This window comes from Leptinotarsa decemlineata, unplaced genomic scaffold (assembly GCF_025532065.1).
Source record: "Leptinotarsa decemlineata unplaced genomic scaffold, Ldec_3_MD MMD2_tig00026307_RagTag_RagTag, whole genome shotgun sequence".
NCBI lineage: Eukaryota > Metazoa > Arthropoda > Insecta > Coleoptera > Chrysomelidae > Leptinotarsa > Leptinotarsa decemlineata.
This window is the reverse complement of record NW_027412681.1, coordinates 16,014,353-16,035,231: the sequence shown is the minus strand read 5'-3', so window position 1 is coordinate 16,035,231 and position 20,879 is coordinate 16,014,353. Positions and strand designations below refer to the sequence as shown.

The 20,879-nt window shown below is 34.7% G+C and overlaps 1 protein-coding gene across 2 annotated transcripts in view; it reads left to right on the top strand.

The window, feature by feature from the left end:
- Nox (NADPH oxidase) overlaps positions 1-20,879 on the top strand; it is a 439,945-nt gene that overhangs the window by 390,005 nt on the left and 29,061 nt on the right. For both annotated transcript variants that reach the window (XM_074181192.1, XM_074181191.1), the window contains exons 4-12: positions 1,254-1,365; positions 2,055-2,152; positions 3,319-3,439; positions 6,539-6,689; positions 10,234-10,444; positions 10,649-10,875; positions 16,938-17,126; positions 17,187-17,380; positions 20,396-20,717. In XM_074181192.1, the coding sequence (XP_074037293.1) occupies positions 1,254-1,365; positions 2,055-2,152; positions 3,319-3,439; positions 6,539-6,689; positions 10,234-10,444; positions 10,649-10,875; positions 16,938-17,126; positions 17,187-17,380; positions 20,396-20,717 (1,625 nt within the window). The remainder of the gene's footprint in view (positions 1-1,253; positions 1,366-2,054; positions 2,153-3,318; positions 3,440-6,538; positions 6,690-10,233; positions 10,445-10,648; positions 10,876-16,937; positions 17,127-17,186; positions 17,381-20,395; positions 20,718-20,879) is intronic.

Sequence of the window (20,879 nt, the reverse complement as noted above, 5' to 3'; positions counted from 1 at the left end):
TCGCAATAAAGGTGTAACCTATTGAAAAAATTCAATATTAAAAAAAACAAAATTCCTAAGAATATCTATTGATGACAAACTGAAATTTGATCTGCATATTAAAGCATTGACAAAAAAATTAACGGCGAGATGTTATGCACTTAGAGTTGTCATAAATGAACTGAGCACATCTACAGCGAAGATGGTTTACTACTCTATGATTGAGGCCGATTTGAGATATGGAAGTGCCTTTTAGGGATTTTGTAGCCAACAATTAGGTACTTTCAGTACCTAATTGTTGTCTAGAAAAAAGGGCAGTTAGATACCTATGCAAAGCTCGAATGCGTGAACCCTGTAGACCATTATTTATCAGCACGAGCATTTTAACCCCCACCTGCATTTTTATTCTAGAGTCTGTATTTCTAATACACAAAAACGTCAGTACAGTTGATACTCCAAAACCAAGCAGTCAAATGAAATATGTTACAAGGAAAATATTGGAAAATAAAAAACCTCTCCCTATTCCGAAATCTACTCTGACTCTCTGATTTATGAAAGCAAAAAAATATATAATGACGTACCCTCCAAAATCAGAAAGGAGAAGAATTATTACAAATTCAGAAAAATAATGAAAGAAGCTCTACTCAAAAAAGCATTCTATAATATCTATCTCTAGTTTTGTTTGAAATAGTAGGTATATATATATCACTCTAAAGGATAAGTTGGCATTTTTGTTTTGTATTGTCTTCAAGTACACCTATTTCACCTTTACACCTATTTCAAAATCGAAATCTGTGTTTGTTAACATCAAAAGTCAGTTAATATGAAACTATGACATAACTATGCTACCTGTGTAAAATCGGGTCGGGTCGCAAGTATATTATCAAGTCTCCCCGCTCAAAAACGATCAAACAGATTCATTATTGTTTCGTGTGAATTGGTTAAAATATAACGATGATATCCGTGCGAGCTCGGGGTGGTGATGCTACCCGTGCGAAACCGGGGCTGTTCGCTACTGATAACTCAAACCGTCACGTTGTGTTTTTCCATTGAGGTGAATTCATGAACATGTGAAATGTAATATCTCAGTTGTTATGAAAAATAAATAAAAAATATTGATTTATAGACCAAAATTTATTAGCGCCTCTTTCGTACTTTCATCCAAAATATGTTATGAGAAATTTCAAATAAGAAAAAACCAAATGTTTTGATTGTTGATGTTGCGATATTCAAGACTTATACAGTTATGATAGCCGGAATTTTTTTTGTTTCAGTAATGAAAAGCAAATTGATTTTGCAGAACAATTGGAAAGTGTGGCATTTTGTCTATGCGGAGAAAAACCAATATTTTTGGATCAATTTTACCAAATATTTCACGCTAAAGGGGTGAGTATAAACATTAATTCCTCTCCGATTTTTTTCCATTCATCTTAAGAAAAGAGGAAAAGTTTACTATTCTTCACACCATTTTGAGAAATCTAGAATATAAGAGACTTTACCTACCTATTTGCGCAACAAACTGTTATTTTTTTTGTGAACAAATGCAATCTCCTCGATTTCTACAGAGGAATAGAAATCATTTCATTTTATTACAAATCCTTAGTCACTTGAATTCGAACTTCTGAGAAAAGGAAGACTGATTAATATTTAAATTGAAGGGGTGATTATTTTCAGGAGGTATTTGGGTAAAACATGTGTAGGTTTCCAGGTCTCCATCATCATACAAAAAATATTGATTACTTTATTCTGATGAAAGAAATATATCATTAAACATTAAATCAAACCTTGCTTTTGAAGTTGCTTCAACCAGAAGCAAAACATTATATAGTATATTTTTTCACTTTTCAAGTTCATCTCTCCAGTCGTATTCAAATTATTATGGATTTCACTGTATAGATCTCTGCTTTCGATCGACCCTTGCATATGAGATAGAATTTATTAAGTTTCACGTACAAGAAAGCCGCCATATATATATATATATATATATATATATATATATATATATATATATATATATATATATATATATATTCAATTTTGGAAAAATGAAGTGATAGTAATTTTTTTTCTTTCAGATTTTGGATAAATTGTTTAGACTGATCGATGAAGAAAATTCTGGAGTAATATCGTCTGATGCCATAATGGAATTTTTATCAACAATAACTAATACAAGGTAAGTATGTCTCTTATATCACAAGTTGTCAATGTTTATTTCAAGTTCGTAACCAGCCTACATTGTTGGGATGTGAAATCGGATATTTTTATCAACGGTTACAAAATACTACTGATAACTATTCATTTTGAATTCAATGATAACTTTGAACTATGGGTTTTCCAGCTATTTGGGAGCCGTGTGATTTGTTCATTTCTTCCCGAAAACAGTCAGCCTCATGGGCTTATTAGTTTCTTGGATCTCTATTTCATTTCCACAGGGGATGGTATCATATGCACTTGAGGCTTTGTTCGCAATACTCTCTTTCAGATCTTTCCCTCCTAACAAAGTAATTCACTCTATCGGTTCTTTTTGCGGGAAACATCTCAATATAGATTGAACAATGATGAGACAAGAATTTTGTTTCATTTTTTTGAGAAGTTATTCATACCTTTTCTTCTTCTATTGTGATATAAAAACTTAAATCGCTTTTATTATTATTGACATACACATACATGTCTAATGTTATTCCCTCTTCTGGAACACCCACACAAAAAAACAATATTACCTCATTTCACCCAGTCCTCATTAAACTAGCCAAATAGCAAACAACCGAATGGATAGTTCAATTATCAACAAATTTAACATCATTCATCAAAAATCAATTGATGACTGAAATCAATAGAAATTTTAACTATTGGCACAAGTGTATATGCTGGGATGCTCTTTTATTTCAGAAATTGTTGTAGACTTAATGGGTTAGTTGCCCCAAGATGGTGCCAATAGTTAAAATTTCTATTGATTTCAGTCATCTTATTCGAAACTCAAACATAAGAAATAACCTTGACAATTCAGAACATCGAAGGAAGATACTTTCATGGGAAATGTTCAAATGACTTAGTCCTAGTCATTTGAACATAAGCCAAGAACTACAGTTGACCGTGACTCTAAGGTTCATCTCAATACTCCTTGAACTACAATCAATAAAAAATCATTTCTAGTACTCAGAGTTCTCGTGAAAAGAACTTTTGCAACCATTTTACTAAAATAATACAACTTACAACAATTTCACGCAAGTAGGTACAACTCTAAGAGTGTTTTGAAGATTTTCTGCGGTATTTTTGCATATCCATAAAATTGATTGAAATGGCTCGTTTCATAATAATAGTGGTATTTGTATATTTCAGGCCTCGTACGGGTATCGATAAAGGCAGCTTGGATAGATTAGAGCAATTATTCAGGGAAACCGTTGGAAATGGAAAGGAAATCAAAAAAGAGGAGTTCAAAAACATCGTCACTTCGAAGAATGTAGGTTATTCGTTAAAATATTTCTGACGTAAATATTCTGTTCATTTATCCAATAACACATTGTATTTTCATTATTATATCAAATTCTCAACCACCCAAGACTTCGAGATATGACCTTCATCTTCGTAGTCGACGCACATAATGATGTCTGCCACAGTAGCAAACGAAACGTTTAGTACTTCATGATCCAGTATACAACAGCATATTATCCCGGATTTCGTTCTCTTGTAAATTTTATCACAGTTAACAAATTTCAGCCCCTTCATATTTACATCACGAAAGCTGACTTGGAGATGTAATTTGGTGACAGTTTTTTTGACAGTTCACTTCCAACTCGGACGTTGTTCTATGAGAGCAAAGTGCTCCATACACGATTCAAATACTTAAAATACGGTCGCTAAACTTGGCAGGTTGATATCTCCTCGTTCTGCGACTGATCCATCAGTGAACCAAGAGTTCTTTGCTCTTGGTATGTCCTTCCCCCGGAGAATCCAAACCTTTCTATCTTAGATGATGATGGTATTGGGCAGTTCTTAATTATTATATTGGCGTATTAACATTTGGTGGCATCAAGTCGAAGATCATTCCCAGAATGCAGCAACTTTCGAAGTCAATCAATAGTCTGCTGTGCTTCGCATAAGCCTGTTTTGGGTAACTGGCAATATTCACGAATCTCAATGTTGTCCATCTAGCCTCTTTCTCTTAAAAGATGTGGAGAGGAGGTGGTTAGGCTAGGTCCAACCTAAGGTGAGTCAAGAGGGATTTCCAAGCTGGCTGACGGTGTGGTGCTAATGGCACCAGATAAACCTGACTATGTACAGCAGGTAGCTCCGCCCAAGACGATTGCTGTGAAGCTTCGGCCATCAGGCAGTAGCAGGCAATGGTCAGACAATTAAAACACACATCCAATGAATTTGTCAATAGAGAGGCCTCACCTGTAAAGAAAAATGAAGTTGAGTCATCCATATTCCACTTCATAGTGGAAGAGACTGTCACAGTTTTGCCGGGCTCAATAACATACATTTCCTCCTATGGCATCAACTATGAACATCGTCTTGCATTATTTGGAGGATATTACAGGCTACACTCTCCAACGTGATCTTTCTGACACTTCTCTTCTGTCAAGGACATCAGGAGTGACCACAAAATCGAGGATAGTACATCAGCCTGGGACAGCTTTTGGTTCAGGAGTCGTGTTAGTAGTTCTCTTTACGAGTATGGTGTAGATACATCCAGTTACGGTCAATTCTGTGCCCTTTTCATCCAAGGCTGAGACAATTGATACAGGTAGTGTATTGTCAAATGTTGAGCAATGATTCAAATAATTTATGGAACATGATAGAATCGAAAAATAAAGGACATTCAAACAGAAGGATCAACTTCACCAATACACCGATGAGTGACATCTTCGGGGGGCAACTGAAGTCGAGCATTCATCGCAACGTGGACCACATTACTGAGAATACCCAGCCTTTCCTCACCCTGCCACTCAACATTGAGAAAGTGAAGACCGTCAGAGAAGCGCTTAAGGTACTTGTCTCCAAGAACATTTTAGAGGGAGTGACTTCGTCGAAAAAAAACGAGAAGGTCGAAGCGTGGGAACAAATTACGCTCTGCAAACTTCCCGTTATCCTTATTTTGCATCTGAAGTTTTTCAAATACAGTAACTACGGTTGCACGAAGATTATCAAGGCTGTTGATTTTGAATTCGACTTGAAGTTTGATTCGACTTTGATATCGTCGGAAACACAGTCTCCAACAGAGAGACATAACAAGCTATTCGCCGTCGTTTACCATGAAGGCAAAAATGCCAACATTAGACACTACGTGACCGATGCCTTCCACGTCGGCTACAATTGCTGGATTAGGTACGACGATTCTTCGGTCAAGACCGTGCAAAATGAAGACGTATTGAAACCCCAGGGAACGCGAGTTCCTTATTTGCTGTTCTACAGGAAAAGCGATATTTTCCTATCTAAATAAGGTTGCGTAGAGTTACGTAGAGTTACGTAAAGTTCAGCGTCTGGAATCTCTCGTTTAAATTTTTATTGAAATTGATATTTTTTTTGGTTTTAATGAATTATTTTATTCTTTCATTAGTGATAGGTATTGTTCAATTTTTAATGTTATATGTAGTTTTGATGATATTCAGAATAACGTTATCTTTATTCAGCTGTACATTTCTGACAATTAAAATGAAATGTTCCTTCGATATCAAGAAATACGGCCACCGAAATCTCTTTATTGGTAATTGATCGAGTGATTTTGTCGACACGGTTGTGTAATGTTGAATCTGTCGATTTGCCAGTTTGATAAGTAGTCTTGTGGTTGCATGGGAAATGCATATAAAGCGACCCCTGATGTGTCCGTCCAGAATTCCATCATGTCATTGGCCAGGCTACAATACTAAGTTCACTTATGAAACTGAAAACTATGAAGAGCTACCAGTCTAGGATGTCTTAGCTATAAGAGTCTAGAAATTGAGGTAAATACAAACAATACAAAAATTCCTAACTCTCTCATTATTATCCACAACAATAACAACATGACTACAGTTTCTGGTCTAAAGAATTGTTACCCTAGATTCAATCTGAAAAGTCTGGGTATCATGAAATAAGCTGCGAATGGTGTGAAAAATAACATGTTGGTTGGACAAAACTAGTATTAGAACTCTTTTTAAAAAATACGCCGGGCTTATATGATTTCGTAGAAAAAATATTGTGTTACTCAACACTCTTCAGATCATAGTCCTCGGTACTTGACACCGTACTTTTGGATTCGTGTGGCTTTAGAACTGAAAACAATGACGAGTGTCCCATTCAAATTAGCTGATTGTATACTTCTTCATGAATCAGACAGTCAAGAATATGTGACTGAACGTTGAAGTGAGGATTCATTCTATTGGATACAAGTAGGTGAAATTAGAATTGAGGAATCAGTGTAGTTCAACTCCAGCTGACATCAACTTGTTTGGTGATATGAGAATCGAAAGGAATGTTGCAGCTCGGCTGAGTAGAAAAAGTGTTTTTGTTGGATTTATTCTACCCCAAAGGTTCCAATACTAACTCATAATATTTGACTTATTTATTTTGTTTTCAGCCATTTTTCACGGACAGAGTTTTTCAAATTTTCGACAAGGACAACTCTGGATCCATTTCGCTGAAGGAGTTTCTAGATGCCATGCATCAATTTGCTGGTCAAACAGCGGAAGATAAAATTCGGTTTCTCTTCAAAGTATATGACTTAGACGGTAAGTCTGATAGAATTCGTTGATTCATTTATTCGTTTCGTGTTTTGTCATTCATAAATATACAATCAATGCAATACAATATTCATAAATAAACAATTAAGATTAAATAAATTGAAATCATTTGGTTACGGAAATTCGATAAAATACACTCAAAACTTATTGCAATATACTCAAATCTTATTTCATGTTAAGGTATTGATAATAAGAAAGTAAGCAAAAAGCATGGCAATGTTCTATTCAGATGGTATTCTTCAAAAAACTAAATAATTTCCGTGGCAACGTTAGTTTTGAACGCCTTTTCAATGTTACAACAATAGTTGTCAGTATTTTATTTAAGTTTAAAGTTCGTTAACTTCAAGTCTGACAAATGGTTAGATTAACGGTAAAACATAAAATAACAATATTACAAATGATTGGTTACGGAGATAAACCCCGAACACAACAGAAAGTAGCTCGCCCATATATCAAGAAACACTATGCAAAATAAAGAAGCAGTTTCGCGAGCTTGGTCGTGTGGATCAGATAAAGGAGCAGCTGGCAATACCTTCAATGAGTGATGAACTCAAATTAGATGTGATGCTTGAGTTTGAAGAAAACACACATACATCGAGTAGACAGGCATCCACTTCATTCAATGTTAGCCGTACATCGATAGTAAACTACTTAAAGAACTCATTCTTGTGAGCAAATGATGGACATACTGGATAACAATATCATCCAATGAGAAGACGTTATGTTTTCTGATGAGTGTACTTTGTCTTTTAAGGGTCATGCTAATCGGCAAAATTGCCGCTACTGATCAACGGAAAATCCTCACTGGATGAGAGAAGAACACACGCAATACCCTCAAAAGGTTGATGTTTCGGCAGGGATTGTAGGAAACCATACCATTGGTCCCTTTTTCATTGAGGGCAACTTGAATGGCGATAATTATTTGGCACTACTTCAAAATGATGTCATTCCAAGTTTAGCAAATTTATATCCTGATCCAGGAAACCCTCAAGTTCCAGTGAATATGATATGGTTTCAGCAGGATGGAGCACCAAGACATTACTAAGTTCATGTCCGGCAATACATCGATACAACATTTCCCAATCGATGGATAGGGAGGCAAGGATCATTTGAATGATCAGCCCAATCACCTGATCTTCCATCATTAGATTTATTTTTGTGGGGATATGTAAAGAACAATGTATACAAAACTTAACCTTCAGATTTGAATGACCTAAAAGAACGAATAATGCTTGCGATTAGGTCGGTCACGCCTGATATGTTAAATAATGTAAAACAGTTTTATTTGAGATTAGGATGTTGCCAAGACGTTCGCGGTGAACATTTTGAACATCCACTTTTCGTTAACTTGGAAGCGATAACATTTTTGAATAGAGAATGAAGAGACCTTTCAAACAATATATCACAAACCTTTACTTCCCATTTAAAAAATTGGGGGTTGAACTTGTCATTCGAAAGGGGTTAAAGGTAGAGGTGGTAACCGAAATGAATTTATTCCATTTGGCTTTTACACACTGTATAACTGAATTCATTAATGTTATATGTGTAAGTTGGTTAGCTGAGTTTTGGGAAATAGTAGGATTCATTTCTTGCAAACTGGCAAATATTTTTTTTATAATACGTTTCATCTAATGAAAATAATGGCGTTTTTCTACACTTTCTCAATTTAATATATTTATATTTATGTATTTATATGTATATTTATACATTATTAGATACCTGTCATAAGTTTATTAATTCATCAATATACTTCACTTCATAATCTTGTTATACAAGGTGTTCGTAATCGATGACCAATTCTGAATATATAAAAATGGGCCAAAACTCTTTTATCATGTGGTATCATTGCTATATTCTAAACCGTAAGAAATACGAAGACGATTAAATGGGAAAAAAGGTAACTATCATCGGGAATAAAACAATGGTCGAAGAAAATTTACGGTGACTCTCGCACTTCTCAAGTTATACAGGGAAAACCAAAAATGCTGTTTTTCGTTTTTTTCGAATGAAATTGTTATTTCGGAGAATATCAAAAAATGGAAAAGGAAAAATGTTATTATATTCGAAGAGAACTATGACGATGTAATAATAAATATTCGATAAAACGTTTCATGTCAACATGACCATCATCAACTTTTTTTTTAAATACGGACCTGTCTTTTTTATTACAGATATTGATAAAGTGATAAATTCACAATCCAAGGGTATATCACATTTGATATTGTTATAGTGTTTCATTTGAAATAACCACCACCATCAATGAAAACAATCAAACAGAAAAACAATTTATTTTATCATGAACTTTTGGGAAAAATTTTGATTTCTGTCCTATGTCTAAATCTTAAACACTTCGCAAATCGTACTCTCCTTCCGTAATCCCTGTCGTTGAGAACTTGAGAACTTGGCGTATCCTGCAGCATTTATATTTGTTTCGTGGGCAATTTCTCGTAAAGAACAATCTTGTTTAGCAAAATTTTTGTAACTGGCCAATCCTAAATTTAAAAAAAAGATGTTGTCGCTGAGTAAATTTTTATGTGCTGACCCATAACATTTATTTAATTCCTCCCACTTCCAGTAACCTTAATTCCTCCCACTTCCAGTAACCACACATTTCCTTGTTTTCTATCTGTCAAATGCACCATAGTCCCTCAAATTTTTTTTCTAATCGTTCATTTGGGTGTTCGGAATACGATGATTCGGGTATAGCTCAACATACATGTTCCTTGCCAAAAGAGGATTTCTAATTGATTTTGCATAAGTGAATAGGGAGAAATGAGCCTTTTGAAAGAAGGCCTACGGCAATACAAAAATTTCCAAAACGAAAAAATACGAATTTTCATTGTTTTAGGGTACCTACCTGTCGAATTTATAGGGTTACCTGAATTACATTTTGAAGAAATCGAAATAATTTACAAAAGATTGTGATTGTGAATTTATTGCTTCATCAATATCTGTGATATAAAAATACAGGTCCGTATTGATGGTGGCCATGTTGACACGAAATGTTTTATCGAATATTCATCATTACATCGTCATAGTACACTTCAAATACAATAACAATTTCATTTTCCATTTTTTTGATATTCTCCGAAATAATAATTCCATTCAAAAAAACGAAAAACGGCATTTTTGGTTTTCCCATATAACTCGAGAAGGGCGAGAGTCACCGTAAATTTTCTTCGACCATTGTATTGTTTCCGATAACAGTACCTTTTTTCCCATTCAATCGTCTCATTATGTGTAACGGTTTAGTTTAGAATATAGCAATGTTACTACAGGATAAAAGAAACTGCCTGTATATTTAATAATTTACTGGAAAACTTCCTCTTTTTCAAAATGTTCCTCTTTTTCAAAAGTGAGAAAGTTTAAGTAGTAAACTTTGAAAGTAGTAAAGTTTCAAATTATTATTATTTCTTGACTTGCTACGTTTGCTACGTTTTTGTTCATCCCATTAGTTTCTTCGTCCCGATGAAGCAGTTTGTGAACATTATAACATTTTTCAATTAATCCTTCGACTGTTTTCATTTTTCAGGCGATGGATTGATACAGCACAAGGAATTGCAGCATGTCATGAGAGCATGCATGGTAGAGAATGGAATGCAGTTCAGCGAAGAACAGATTGATAATCTGACAATGGCTATGTTCGAAGATGCTGATACAAATAATAGGGGGGCTATTACATACGAAGCCCTCAAAAGCCAGCTCGAAAAACATGGAGGTCTACTAGAGAATTTATCGATAAGGTTTGTACTTGGAATTGAGTAGTCAAGGGAAGATACTTCGGCATCTAGAAACTCACTGTATGTGCATAGCAAATGGGAATTTACTATGGGAATTTTACTTGAATTCAGTGATTAATACTTGCTTTTGAGTTTGTTTCAAAGATGAATTGATGAAGAAAATGCTAACAAAATCATAGGAATGTATCCTGATGTATTTCTTTTCAGCATAGACCGATGGTTAGTTCCTCCCAAACCGCAATCGCAACCAACTTCGTTATTAGGAAAACTCCTTTCGTATCGACCGTATCAACTGACATTGCCATATATAAGGAACAACCATATTTATTTGATATTCTTATCAGGTTTCCTTCTTGTCAATGCTGCCCTATTCATTTCAAGAGCCATCGAATATGCAGGGTCGACTTGGTACACGATATTTGCCAGGGCGTGTGGTGAGTATTTCTTAGATGAAAACTTTTTTATTCTGAAAATGTCGCCAGAATATCCCGTTGACCAAAAAATTCAGGCAGTGAAACTATCAGTTAATGACTTGAAAAGAAAATTATAAGAAATTTTATTGAACATAATAACTTCACAAAAGCAAAACGTCACAGTATCGTAAAAATAAATATCAATGTCTGTATATATCTGACTTAACAGCTCAGTCACACTCACAATATTTCGATATGTAGGGTATTTCTTCGGTAGATATATGTCGAACCATCGTTAAGGATGCAATTTCATCCCATCTAACACTTGATTGAAACTCACAATCCTAACATTTCTAAAAACGCATTGTGTTTTTGTCGTTTCTTGTTAAAATATCGGCAACCATATCTTCCGCAGGAGTATGACCTACTGGGAATTTCTTGTTTTTCAGTTCTTCACGAATAAATTGTCGTACTTCTTGGATGTTGGATTTTCCGCAAGCGTTAAGGTACTTCAACTGCCATTATTACTTGTTATAGCTTTCAATTTATGAAACCCAGTTAAGACAAAAATCTTTAAAAGTATATGGCTTCTTTGTCAACTTCTTTGGATCCCATGTACGGTAGATGACATGATCCCATGCGAGTATGAACGAGTAGCCAGTATACGATTGCATCATCTATATTGTTGCCCCAATCGGCATCTACACATCCTTTGAGATGTCCATTGTCTGAATTATAAATGATTCCAAAGTACATGCTTCATTTCAGCTAACGTAGTACTTGTTTGACCATAGTCCAATTGCAGTGAAACTCACATCTGGCCTTGTAGTTACAGCTAAGTGAGTTAGATATATGATGGAATTGGCAGATACTTGACGAAAATCCATTACTAACGTATTCAAAAAACACTACCAATTCTTTATGATACCTTCAGTTCTTCATCTTCGTCACATTCGGAGTTTTCATCAACTTAATATTTGAATCCATTGGGGTACTAATGGATTCGGATTTCGATATTCCAAAATATTGCAACGAGTCCATGATAATCCGTTTTTGGTGTGAAGCAGTTTTATCTCTTTTTCAAGAAAACTTGTTTCCTAGACAGTAATCCACGTTTCCGATATCTTTTGAGTTCCAAATTCTTGGAGATTATATGTTTTACATCAGAAATAATTTGAAGATTTTGTCAAGCAATCAAAATATCATACACATAGATGGCAATGAAAGTAAAATCATCACCCTTATTCAAATGATGAAGCATGAATCAGAGTTCGTTGGTACAGCTCTGATAGATTTCAAAATCATGTCCAACTTTTCGAACCAGCTTTTCCAGCTCAACGTAATCCATACAAAGACTTCTTCAAAAGGCACCCTTCATCACCACTCTGTAGGTCAAGCATATTTGTTACTTTTGTTTGAAAGCCATTTCAAAGTATTTCCGTTTTCCATTAGTGCTATTAGAATTTCAAAAAGTTGTTTTGGTAGCTCCATATGAATCTCTTCTTTGAGCTCACCGTTCAAATAAGCACAAGTGACATTTACTTGATAATTATGCATTCCGTAACGAGCCCCTAACGCTGTAATTAATCTGATTATACAAGAGCTACTAATCGGGATTTTCTTCGATCAATGGTGCCATCTGCTTTTTATTTGTTCCTCATTACAATTCGACTTTCTACGATATGCTTGTTTCAAGGACGATCTACAAGTATCCATGTGTCATTTTTTCATATTGTCTTGATTATCAGTTTACGCTTGTTTCATAAATACTTCAGTGATAAAACTTTGCCTTTTTTTCCACTGTTCTTGATAATTAGTGGTAACTGCTGATATTCCTCTCGAGGTCTCCCTCTAGATCCTGACCTGATTATTCTTGGTCTACCAGGACCTCGTCTAGATTGCGGTAGTTCCGTAATCATCTCTTTATTGAAACCTGCCAAGTTTTCAATTCCGGCTGTATTTTCCACGACTCCTCCTTCTCTCTACTCTGTTTTAAGATTGGTTATATTTCCGAGAAGTTTTATTTCAATGTTTCAAGTAAGACATTCCGAGCATATTTCCATTTCTGTAGAATTTTATATATTATCTGGACAGAAATCAGATAATGCTTCGTTAGATATCTCCGATTTTTCTGAGAATTTTACAGGGTGTTCCTTAAACTCATGATAATTTTCTGATGTACACAAATTTGTATTTTTTCAAACAGTGGCATCCCTACGGGTTTCGCATTGAATATTTTTGGGGAAAAAGTTCTACGCCAATGCTTTCTTTTCAAAATAAAATCATTTTTAAAATCCTCATTCCTTTCATTTTTAAAATCCGACGCATGATTTTCACTCAAAAAAATAAAAATCGACAGAAAGCAAATCAAGAAATTAGATCAATTCTAAAATGAATGAGAATCTGAAAATTGCTTCATAACGCATTACCAATTCCCTAATAATACTTGAAAACATAATCTGCAAAAATTTTTCACAAAAACGAGTTTTATTTTATTTTGTGACAGTAAGTCTAAACGAATAGCACAAATTTGGTATTTAGTAATAATACCAAAACTGATTATGAAAATTGTTGGAAGTGGCCACCTGCACTTAGTATGCATGCTTCCGCATGGAATTACGCACCCGTTCAAATATTCCCGGCGTATTTCGTATAGTTTCACACGAGGCAACTATTCGCTCTCTTAAATCTTCTAAAGTATTAACGGGAGTTTTATACACAAGAGTTTTAAGGTGACCACATAAAAAAATCTAAACTGTTGAGATCGGGGGATCTTGCTGGCCATTGTTGAGGTCCTCCGCGACCTATCCAACGATTAGGATAAACTGTATTTAAATGGTTTCGGACAATTACACTGAAATGAGCAGGGGCGCCATCGTGCATGTACCATATTCGATTCCTTAACGCAAGTGGCACATCTTCCAATAACCCAGGTAAGTCTTCTTCGAGAAAGTGTAAATAAGAACGACCATCAAGGCGTCCTGGTAGAAAAAATGGGCCTATTAGATGATCACCTATAATTCCTACCCATACAATAACCGAAAATTGGTGTTGCATGGGGATTTTCTTCAGCCCACACATGATTGTTGTGGAAATTTTGAATGGCATTCCGAGAAAAATTTGCTTCGTCTGTGAACAAAATTTGTGTCTCAAACTGCGGATTTAGTGCAATACTTTGTAGATACCACTGACTGAAGTTCACACGCTGTGGAAAATCTCTGGGGAGTAATGCCTGCACTCTTGAAATATGGTATGGGTATAACAAAATATCCACCAAAATACGCCAAACAATTTGATGACAAATATCCAGAGTTCTAGCGAATTTCCTCGTACTCGTCTCAGGATGTTCCTCAATTTCTTGCAGCACCGCTTCCTCAATTTCAGGAGTTCTTACTACACGAGGTCCCTTTCTTGAAACTACCAGTTTCCCCAAGTCGACGATGAATATTTGAAAAGGTCCGGCTATCTGGTAAGGCACGATTAGGATATCTTTCCTGATAAATGCGCCTGGCGTCTGTTGCATTACCATCGGCAAGGCCATATACGTAATGCATTTGCGCCATTTCCGCATTCGTATAATTTACCATATTTACTAATATTCAGAAAAACAGCGGACTACCAAAATAACTTCAATAACACTTCAAAATCAATCAAAATGCGCTCTGACAGTTTTTAACACCAACACCTTACTTTAAACCAACATCAATATTAGCTACTGACGTTTGTACATACAGAGAATTCTTTTTTAATGCTATGGTGGGTACGCTGTTTTTTCTGCTTTTAATCTTTAAAAGAAATCACATAATCGACAAACTCCATATTTCCAAGAGGTGCAGTAAATGAATTCTGCTACACGTCATTTATTCCAGGATAACTAAATTTATGTTTTCAAAAATTATTAAGCGGTGCTGCGTTATGACGTAATTTTAATTGAGAACAGTGCATCTGACAACAAACAAATACCTTTTAGATCCTCAATTATTTTGCAACAAATCTGATCTCTTAGTTTGCTTTCAGTCGATGCGCGATACCGCATCAGGTTTTTAAGGAATTTATCCTTAAGTAAAGCGATTTTTAATTTTTTGAGCGAAAACCATGCGTCGGACAAAGAAAACCCAACAAATCAAATGTGCTCAAAAATGTATGGAGATTTTAAAAATAATTTTTAATTCAAGAAAAGCAGTGGCGTAGTATTTTTTTCGCCAAAAATATACATTTCAAAACTCGTACGTACGCCACTGGCAGAGAAAATTAAGAAAATTGTACATCAGAAAATGCGCCTTGAGGCATGGAACATATGTACCAAATATGCCAAAGATGTCTACAAAATTATCTCAGTTATTATTAAAAAACTGATTATTTTTGAAAACTTTGCCACCCTGTATCTCAAAATTTAAGGCGTTTAGGACATACGTCCATAGGACGTTTTTTCCTTAAAATGGGTCTAAGAATTACCTCCTTAAATATTAGCATGTGTTTAAGGAACACCCTGTATATCTCGAGTAAATGAAACTTTCTTCTCAAGTGGTATCCAAACTCGATAACCTTACTTTTGTTCTGAGTATATAAAAAATCTGCCTTCTTTACATTTCATCTCATCTCGAATTTATCTTCATCAAGTCTCCTGTTCAAGATATATACTAAACAACCAAATTGTCTGATGACATCAGACTTTTATCCTGACCATACTTCATATGGCGTTAGTCCTTGAAGGCATCTTGTTGGACAACGATTTCGTATATACTTCGCCGTATTCACTGCTTCAGCCCAAAATAATAGTGGTAGGCCAAACAGCATGAGAAGACAACGTGCAGTTTCAGCGAGAGATTTGTTATACTTCTCGACTATACCATTTTTTTCTGGGTTGTGCGGTACTGTTTAACGTCACACAATGCCATTCTCTTCTAGCAGATGTTTGAAGTTTTCACTGATATATTCTTCCTCATTGTCCATTTTCTTCATTTTCAATTTTTGACCATAAACATTCTGGTCTTTTCGATAACCCCACTTTTGTAAGAAATAAATCGTACTTCGCACCATCTAGAATTATCGTCAATGGAGGGTTCATAACACTCGACGTCCGTATGAATGAGATCCAGCATTGTCGTTGTTCTTGTTCTTGAAATTTCTTCTTTGAAACAAATATCGCACTTGAAGTTTTCAGTTCAAATCACCAACACGATTCGCGATAAGTTTTACTCTTCATTGTCAAGAACTACTGCATTGTCTCTTTGAAATTGAACATCTGTATCTGACTTGGTTTTACTTTTCAACTTGATCAAGACTCTGGTTTTTGTTTGATATACAGGAATGAGAAGATACTTTTTCGTAACGTCAACAGCCTTTTCTTTATTTACATATTGCACTCTCAATTGTTTTCATACAGGGTGAACAGAAACAGATTAACAAACTTGTGATGCACCTGTGGTGTAGTAATGAATATTACTGGAGCTTTTTCCCAATACCAAACGGTTATTTCAACACCTTGGCATGTGTTTCGATCACCAAGTATCATCTTCAAGAGGAAGATTAACAAAGACAAACGTATCAAATCAAACTTCCGCAGGAACAACATCAAAAACGTTTTTGATGATAATTTTTCCAATGGACAATAAATTAGTTCGCAGTTGGGAAACATGCAAAGTATTATTGAGGGTGATATCTTTCGTTTCACCAAATACATTCGCTGTGAGAAAAAGTGTTCCTTTCTCGATTATTTCTGAGTAAACATTTGTAGCATTATTTCAGAGAAATGTGAAGATCCACCAAACTCATATCTTGTCACTAGAAAGCTTATCATGTTCTTTTAGAAACATTTAATAATGAATTAAATAGTAGCAAGTATGGAATAAATCTAGCCAACCCAAAGTTATTGGTTACAATGTACATCAAAGATAGAAAAATTGACAGCACCGATTTGTTTCCATAAAAACTTGAAAATTTTGGGAAGCTTCCTTTCTGACATGCTTTGCTTTGCAGCACAGCACGTCCGTTAGAAAATATTATTTCCACAGTACAGCGTCTTGAGCTCATATTACTCAAAAATCTCAATTGATGAGGTATGTATGAACTTTGTTTTTTAGGGCAGTGTCTCAACTTCAATTGTACTTTCATCGTTGTCTTGATGCTTAGACAGTGTATCACGTTCTTACGAACAAGAGGCTACAGTTCTATTTTACCTCTGGACCAACATATTTATTTTCACAAACTGACCGGCATGTTTATATTTGGCTACAGCGTTTTACACACAGTTATGCATGTGTGTAACTTCAGTAAGTAATGTAAAAAGTCCAGATGTAATGTTTTTCTGCTAATTCCTAATTAATTCACAGGTCTCATTGTGGTGAATGACCCCATTATAAATGAAGCCAACTACACAGCTTCGGAATGGCTGTTTACGACCAAACCAGGTTTATTTGGATTGATAGGAGGAGTCGCAAATCCCACAGGCGTGGCACTACTGGTGATTTTAATTACTATAGTAATAAGTTCCCAGGCATTCGTTAGGAGAGGAGGTTGTTTCGAGGTAATATTCATTTTAAATAATAACATAATGGTAGTTCGTGTCATCATTGGCTAGCATCAATACATTTTTGTGAAGATCTCATATTCTACAAAAAATTCATATTTCAATAAGAAATTTTATCAGTCCTCATTTTCTTAGTCCTTTAAAATGTAACTATGAACTCTTCAACATTATCTTCAAAATTTTCGGAATAGAGATCTTCGTAATTATTGTTGTATCATGACGATATGATCATTGAGGAAGGAGAGGTAAACAGAATAAGGTCGATTTTTGAAAATATTACAACTTTGGCATGATTTGAAATATTCTTTGAAAGACATTTTTGTGGAGTACTCAATATTTCTTACCGTTTTTTGGGGTATACAACCTTCCACAATCTGAAAATTAACAACGTTGAATCAATGAAGAATGTGCTAAACTGTATCTAAAAAAAGGGCAAACTGGAAAGTTCACTTCGAAAAGTTACTGCGCTCAGCAGATTTGGCAAAAATGAATTTTTCATATGGGGCTACATTAAAAATCAAGTCTATAGAACACCCCCATCTACAAAGGAGAATATGAAAAATAGAATTAGGGACGTATTCCAAAATATTCCAGTCAGCATGTTGAGGCGAGTTAATGTAGAATTTAAAAACCAAATACAGAAGTAGCCAGTGGTCCCTATGAGCAGTTGTTATAAATTTTTAATATTTTTGTTATCTTTTCAATTATTTACTCTCATAAATTAAAAAATTCAAAAAAAGTTTTTTGCCGTTCACCAGCTGTCGTTCCCTTATGAACAGACAGCCCTCAGAAGTCGTAACTTGTGCGAGCCAAGGATTAACGAGGTATTACGTTTCAACGTGCGATTCCTAGCACTTTCTCTCAGAAAAAAGATTATACAGTCGCCAGGCTTTGAACCCACACGACCGGCAGATAGAATGATTGAAAAGCGATGCTTCTAACCACTCAAATACTTAACGAAAATATGTTTTCCAAACTTTTCGCAAACGATTTTCAGTTTTAAGTTTGACATTGCAATTATCTTAAATTCCAGTAACAGTACCTAAGTGTTGAAATCCAAGCTGGCCTATACGTAAATAGAAAGACAATTTTTGTCAAATCGAAAATTGAAAAGTGTCAGTTTTAGAGACTATTTCATCTCATCCAGATTTGTAGAGATGAAATAGTTCTAAAAAATTGTGACAGCATACTGTGATATTTTAAAAAAATCAAGTTTTTAATATTCGAAGTTTCTCAAGAAAATGGCTTTTCATAAAATCTCCTGCTTTGAGAAATGTAACTTTCAGACCATACCAACATTTCAACACACTTAAATTAAATAGTATCCATGCATTTTTTATAATGGCATTTGTGGTGGTCTGTTTGATTTGTATCGTCCCGCTTCAAAGGAACACTCTGTATATTCCAAAATATTTTTGAAATGAGCAACAAAGAAAACCATATAATTTTCATCTGAAATATTCTATCAAACTTCTCATTATAAGCAAGAACTGGACATCATTTTTCTGATACAGCTATTTACAAATTAGGGCGAGAACTTTAAAGTAAATTTTGGGTTCTGAAAATGAAAACATATTGTTTTTAGAGAGAGATGATCTTAGAATTTTTTCAATTGATTATTTCAATTTATAGGCAAAATTTATGAATAAAACACATTTCTGACTAATTGGACTCTGCAGTGGTTCATATTACATAGTAAGTTTTCGGGGTGAACTTTTCAGCTTGCCCTTCATACACTTCAGAAGATTATCTATTGATTTAACTTTATTCATTTTTCAGATTGTTGGAAGGTTATATACCCAAAAAACAATAAAAATTTAAAATGTATTATTGATTGAAAAATTACGATTGGAATATTTTCCAAATTGATATTGATGTTCAGAAACAATATACTATTCTGTACATTTTGCGATAATATTCTAACAGAGATGATTGAAAAATTTCGCGTAGATGAATATTTTCATTTTCGAAAACCAAATGAGAAAGACCAGTTAGATATTTGAGCTGGTTAGCGTAATCCTGGAAATTTAAGGCACTGTATAAACAACATTACTTAAATTTTCTATATTTTTTTTAAATTCTTGTTCTGTGTACAGAACCGCCCCCTCCCAACTTCCAGCAAGATATCAGAGTCGGACAATATTTTTGTATGAAGGAATAATTTTCAGTACTTTTGAAAAAAATAGTGTAACATCACTTGCCGCCGAGAGACCGATAGCAACTTTTTTTTTCAAATATATTGGGGGGGCTATCGTGACACTTCGGATAAAAGATATTTCACTTCTCCATATAATGAAATTCACTTTTTTAAATTTCGAGAACCTGTTGCGAAATTATTATTCTTTGAATTAGAAACTTGAAATTTCGTAACCACGCCACTCTACGTCAGATTTTTTTAATAAACATTCATTGGGAAGAGACATGAATTTTTAACATTTTTTGCAATAAATGAGTGGAAATTTCAAGGGCATCAATTGCCCTTGAAATTACGTAGCGTAACCTGAGTAAATATGTAAATTCTACGCCCGACGATTTAATTTTTTTATCTGATCAATACCGTAGAGTGCTGAGGAGAGTGGTGTGATTACTGCTACCTAGGACCTTCCGAACTAATTTTTAGTTCTTAGTACATCTTCATCATTACTATGTCTTTTTTTTCAATGAAACAGTTTAACTTAAACATTTTTTCACGCATTCTATTTGAGTTTCACAATGGATGGAGGTTACATTCCTGGAAAAATAAATGTTTTTTTTACTATTTATTCCTTTTGTAGACAAAATTTATGAATACGACGACGTTACTGATCAATTAAACTCGTCAATGATTTATATCGCGCTTTAGTGCACTTTATCTTTCTTTGACTCTCTAATGATTTAGCTCTGTTCATTTTTCAGATTGTGGAAGTTTATGTACCAAAAAACAACAGGAAACATTGACTTCTTCACAAAAATGTATTTTTTCTCAGAAATGTACTCAGATACTCCTGAAATTTGCTGAAAATTTCGTTTCAGATTTTCTACTACACGCATCTAATGTACGTACCCTTTTGGATACTATTGATTCTACACGGTCCAAACTTTTGGAAATGGTTCTTCATACCAGGGATCGCATATGGCCTGGAAAGAATATACAGATCTGCTTTCATCGTCACCGAAAGAGGAAAAACATACATCAGTTCCGGTTTGCTTTTGCCCTCAAAGGTTACACATCTAGTTATCAAGCGACCGCTGCAGTTCGATTTCCACCCAGGAGATTACATATTCGTTAGAATACCGGCGATAGCAAAATACGAATGGCATCCTTTTACAATTAGTAGTGCCCCTGAACAAGACGGTGAGTTTCATAAAAATATTTTTGATTGATTCATTTTCGATGAACTTCCAACTCAACTTCCAACCAGAACAAAGAATTTTCCCATTGTAGCTTTCGACAACATCACCCCAGGTTAAAACTTCTTCTCTATTTACAGACTAACGAAAGTTTTAATAAATTCTT